The 2,988-nt window shown below is 51.7% G+C and overlaps 1 protein-coding gene across 1 annotated transcript; it reads right to left on the bottom strand.

The window, feature by feature from the left end:
- Positions 1-375: 375 nt before the first annotated feature.
- Positions 376-2,478, bottom strand: LOC144591907 (E3 ubiquitin-protein ligase TRIM39-like). The gene is made up of 2 exons (XM_078395911.1): positions 2,378-2,478; positions 376-1,304 (listed from the first exon to the last, which is right to left on the bottom strand). Exons 1-2 carry the CDS (start codon positions 2,472-2,474, stop codon positions 775-777), a joined length of 627 nt encoding a protein of 208 aa, XP_078252037.1. The 5' UTR covers positions 2,475-2,478; the 3' UTR covers positions 376-774.
- Between the last annotated feature and the right edge of the window lie 510 nt (positions 2,479-2,988).

Genomic DNA, 2,988 nt, shown 5'->3' with positions numbered 1-2,988 from the left:
CTCTCTCCCTCCTTTCTTGAAAAGTGGGATAACATTAGCTACCCTCCAATCCACAGGATCTATAGAACATTGGAAAATAATCACTAATGCGTCCACAATTTCTAGAGCCACCTCCTTCAGCATGTTCTCCACAGATGCTGCCTGACCCGCTGAGTTATTCCAGCACTCTGTGAAACGTCACCTATCCGTGTTCTCCACAGATGCTGCCTGACCCGCTGAGTTACTCCAGCACTCTGTGTGTCTTTTTCCTTTTGTAAACCCAGTATCCACGGATCCTCGCGTCTGCTGTTTGAAGAGATCTCTGTACCGTGACGCGGGGACGCGGAGAGAACTCAAACGCGGGTTATTTTTTTAAAGACTTTATTAAAGGTCAAGGTGAAGAGTTACAAACGTGAGCGGAGCCACAGCGGGTGATGTGCGCGCCGGCGGGTCGCAGACTGGATCCCGCGATGTTGTAATGAGGTGTTGCATTTTGTGACGTGGAACAAGGGCAGGACCCACACGGTGAACGGTAGTCCTCTGGGGAGTGTTGTAGAGCAGAGGGATCTAGGAGTTCAGGGGCACGGTTCCTTGAAGGTCGAGTCGCAGGTGGATAAGGCGGTCAAAAAGGCTTTTGCCACATTGGCCTTCATCAGTCAGAGCATTGAGGACGGAAGTTGGGAGGTCATGTTGCAGTTTGGGGATTAAATGGGAGCCGTTCAGCGCCGACCTGTTGTCCACCGGGTTTCTGCCCCTGAGCCCCGCTCCTGGCGCCGGTCCCGGGACCCGACCCTTTTACACACCCGGAGCGGAACCGGAGCAGATTCTCAGCCAGTTTACATCCCAAGGCCAGAAGAAAGGATAAAGTTTCCCCGTGAATTTATTCCCAGTGAAGGTGTGGAGATGGGACTTGGTGGCCGCGTCGTAAAATGAAACTGTCCCGGACTCGTAACTGAGATAAACTCCCACCCTCCCGGGGATGGGACGGGCGGGGAGAGGGGATGGAGGGGAGGTGAATGCAACAAACTCGTCATCCAGCCACTCGATGCTCCAGACTCCAGTCTCCGGGGTCAGTGGGACCTCTCCCTTCCTCTCCACAGACTCTGCGGCGACTCCCAGACTCCAGTCCTCACTCCCCGCCACCTTCACCTCCCAGTAATGTCTCCCCGATGTGAACCCCTCCGATCCCAGCACACACGCACTGCCTGTAAACCTCTTCCCGGTGTCAGGGAGACTCCTCCGGGTCCCGGTCAGTCTCACCCTCTTCCGATCCTCAGACACCTCGAGCCGCGCATGCGCTGTTTCCATATCCAGGGTGACGGAGACTGGGGGGAGAAGCAGAGAATCAGAGAGTCCCCGGGAGGGGGGGGGGGGGGAGACTCGGGCAGCGCGGCCCCGGGACCGGGGGAGAGGCCGCTCGGCCTCGGGCAACAGGCGGGCGGACAACTGGAACCCTGCCCGGGGTTTCACCCACGACCACATCGTGGGGACAACAGACATCTCCCCCGGAGTTTTTAATCCAGGGATGGAGAGGGGAATTTCGTGAGGTGGGGGAGGGTGGACGGGGAGGACGGGTGCGGAGAGTGAGGAGGATTGGGAGATTGCGGTGGTGAAGGAGAAACGAAGGGAGGGGGGGAGGCTACTCACATATGGAGGCAGATCGGAGCAAGAGGATATTGAGGTTAGCGGTAATTTGAGGTTGTTAAAGAGGAGGTAGTGGTGCGTGGTGGGGTCGTCATGATCACAGTGAAAGGGGGCAGACACGAGGGGCCAGATGACCTGCCCCTGTTTCTATGAGTGGAGGGTGAGAGAGAGAGGGAGGGGTGGCTTGGAACATGGAAGGAAGCAGAGATTGAATGATCGGGTGTTGGACAGAATGGGTGGAGACGTGCTTGTGGGGTCGTTGAAAGAGAGCGGATTCACGGGTGGATTTGATGGGTGTGTACAACTAACACACTGATCTCATTGTAAACCAATATATGAACTTCACTGAGGGACTTGACAATGTTCCGCATGTAAGGCTGGTCCAGAAAGCGAAGGCAGGTGGGACCCAAGACGAATTGGTAAAATGGACCCATAATTGGCTTGGTGGTTGGAGGTGGAAGGTAGCGGTAGAAGGATGATTCTTCTGCCTGGAGGTCTGTTACTGGTGGCGTGTATCACAGATCGATGCTGCAACCTTTGCTGTTTATTTCATATTTTCGTGGCTTGGATGTGAATGTAGGAGGTGTGTATAGTACGTTTGTGGAGACTGGGAAATGTTATGGGTTGCGAGGAAGTCTGTCAAAGTTTGCAACATGATCTCGGCTGGATCATCAAAACATTTTCATGCGTGGATATCAATTCTGGAGAACGCAGTTTTCTTCAGAAAAGAGGTGTTAAGAGGTATCAGTTTTACCTCGCTTGATGATATCAGATGTTTCTCTCAATGCCATGTTGTAGAAAAAGGTTCGATCAAACGTTTCAATCGGCAAAGCGTCATCTACGACCAACATTGGTTTGGCTTCATCACTAAACCTGCAAATATTTAATAGCTGGTTATAAACTGAGCATTTGAGCTGGTTTTTTTAAACGTACATTGTTTCAGTCAAAAGCACGTCCTACCTCGTCTTGCGACGAGCTACCTCCTGAAATAAATAAAACACAAATGTCAATAAACTGAGATGGATCGTCATGATCCCATCAGCGGGTATATCGCCAAATTGCTACAAAAATCCCAAATGCAGTAAAGAGAACGTGGAATTCACAGGATGGCCTGAAGTCAATATTGCAGATACATTTAAGTTGAAGTGGGATGAATACATGAGGATTCCTGGAATTTGGGGCATTGTTGTCGGATGTGGTGAGTAGTTGGAACAGACGGAACATTGACCCAGTTCTGAACTACTGGTAAATGCGGCGTTTATTTCAGAAGTTTAACCCACCATTTTTCGGAATGTACACTTTCACTTCGCCAAACTGTAGTGTAACCCCTCACCTTCAGAAATATCACGCTGTCCTTGTGATCTA

The sequence above is a fragment of the Rhinoraja longicauda genome, unplaced genomic scaffold (assembly GCF_053455715.1).
Source record: "Rhinoraja longicauda isolate Sanriku21f unplaced genomic scaffold, sRhiLon1.1 Scf003219, whole genome shotgun sequence".
Classification (NCBI taxonomy): domain Eukaryota; kingdom Metazoa; phylum Chordata; class Chondrichthyes; order Rajiformes; family Arhynchobatidae; genus Rhinoraja; species Rhinoraja longicauda.
This window is presented reverse-complemented; position numbering and strand designations above follow the sequence as displayed.

Excerpts from the sequence above, each read along its gene's own strand:
- LOC144591907 (XM_078395911.1), bottom strand. The coding sequence starts at position 2,474 with ATGTTGGTCGTAGATGACGCTTTGCCGATTGAAACGTTTGATCGAACC. Across the intron at positions 1,305-2,377 it reads ATCTGATATCATCAAGCGAG|TCTCCGTCACCCTGGATATG; the intron begins GTAAAACTGATA and ends TTCTCCCCCCAG.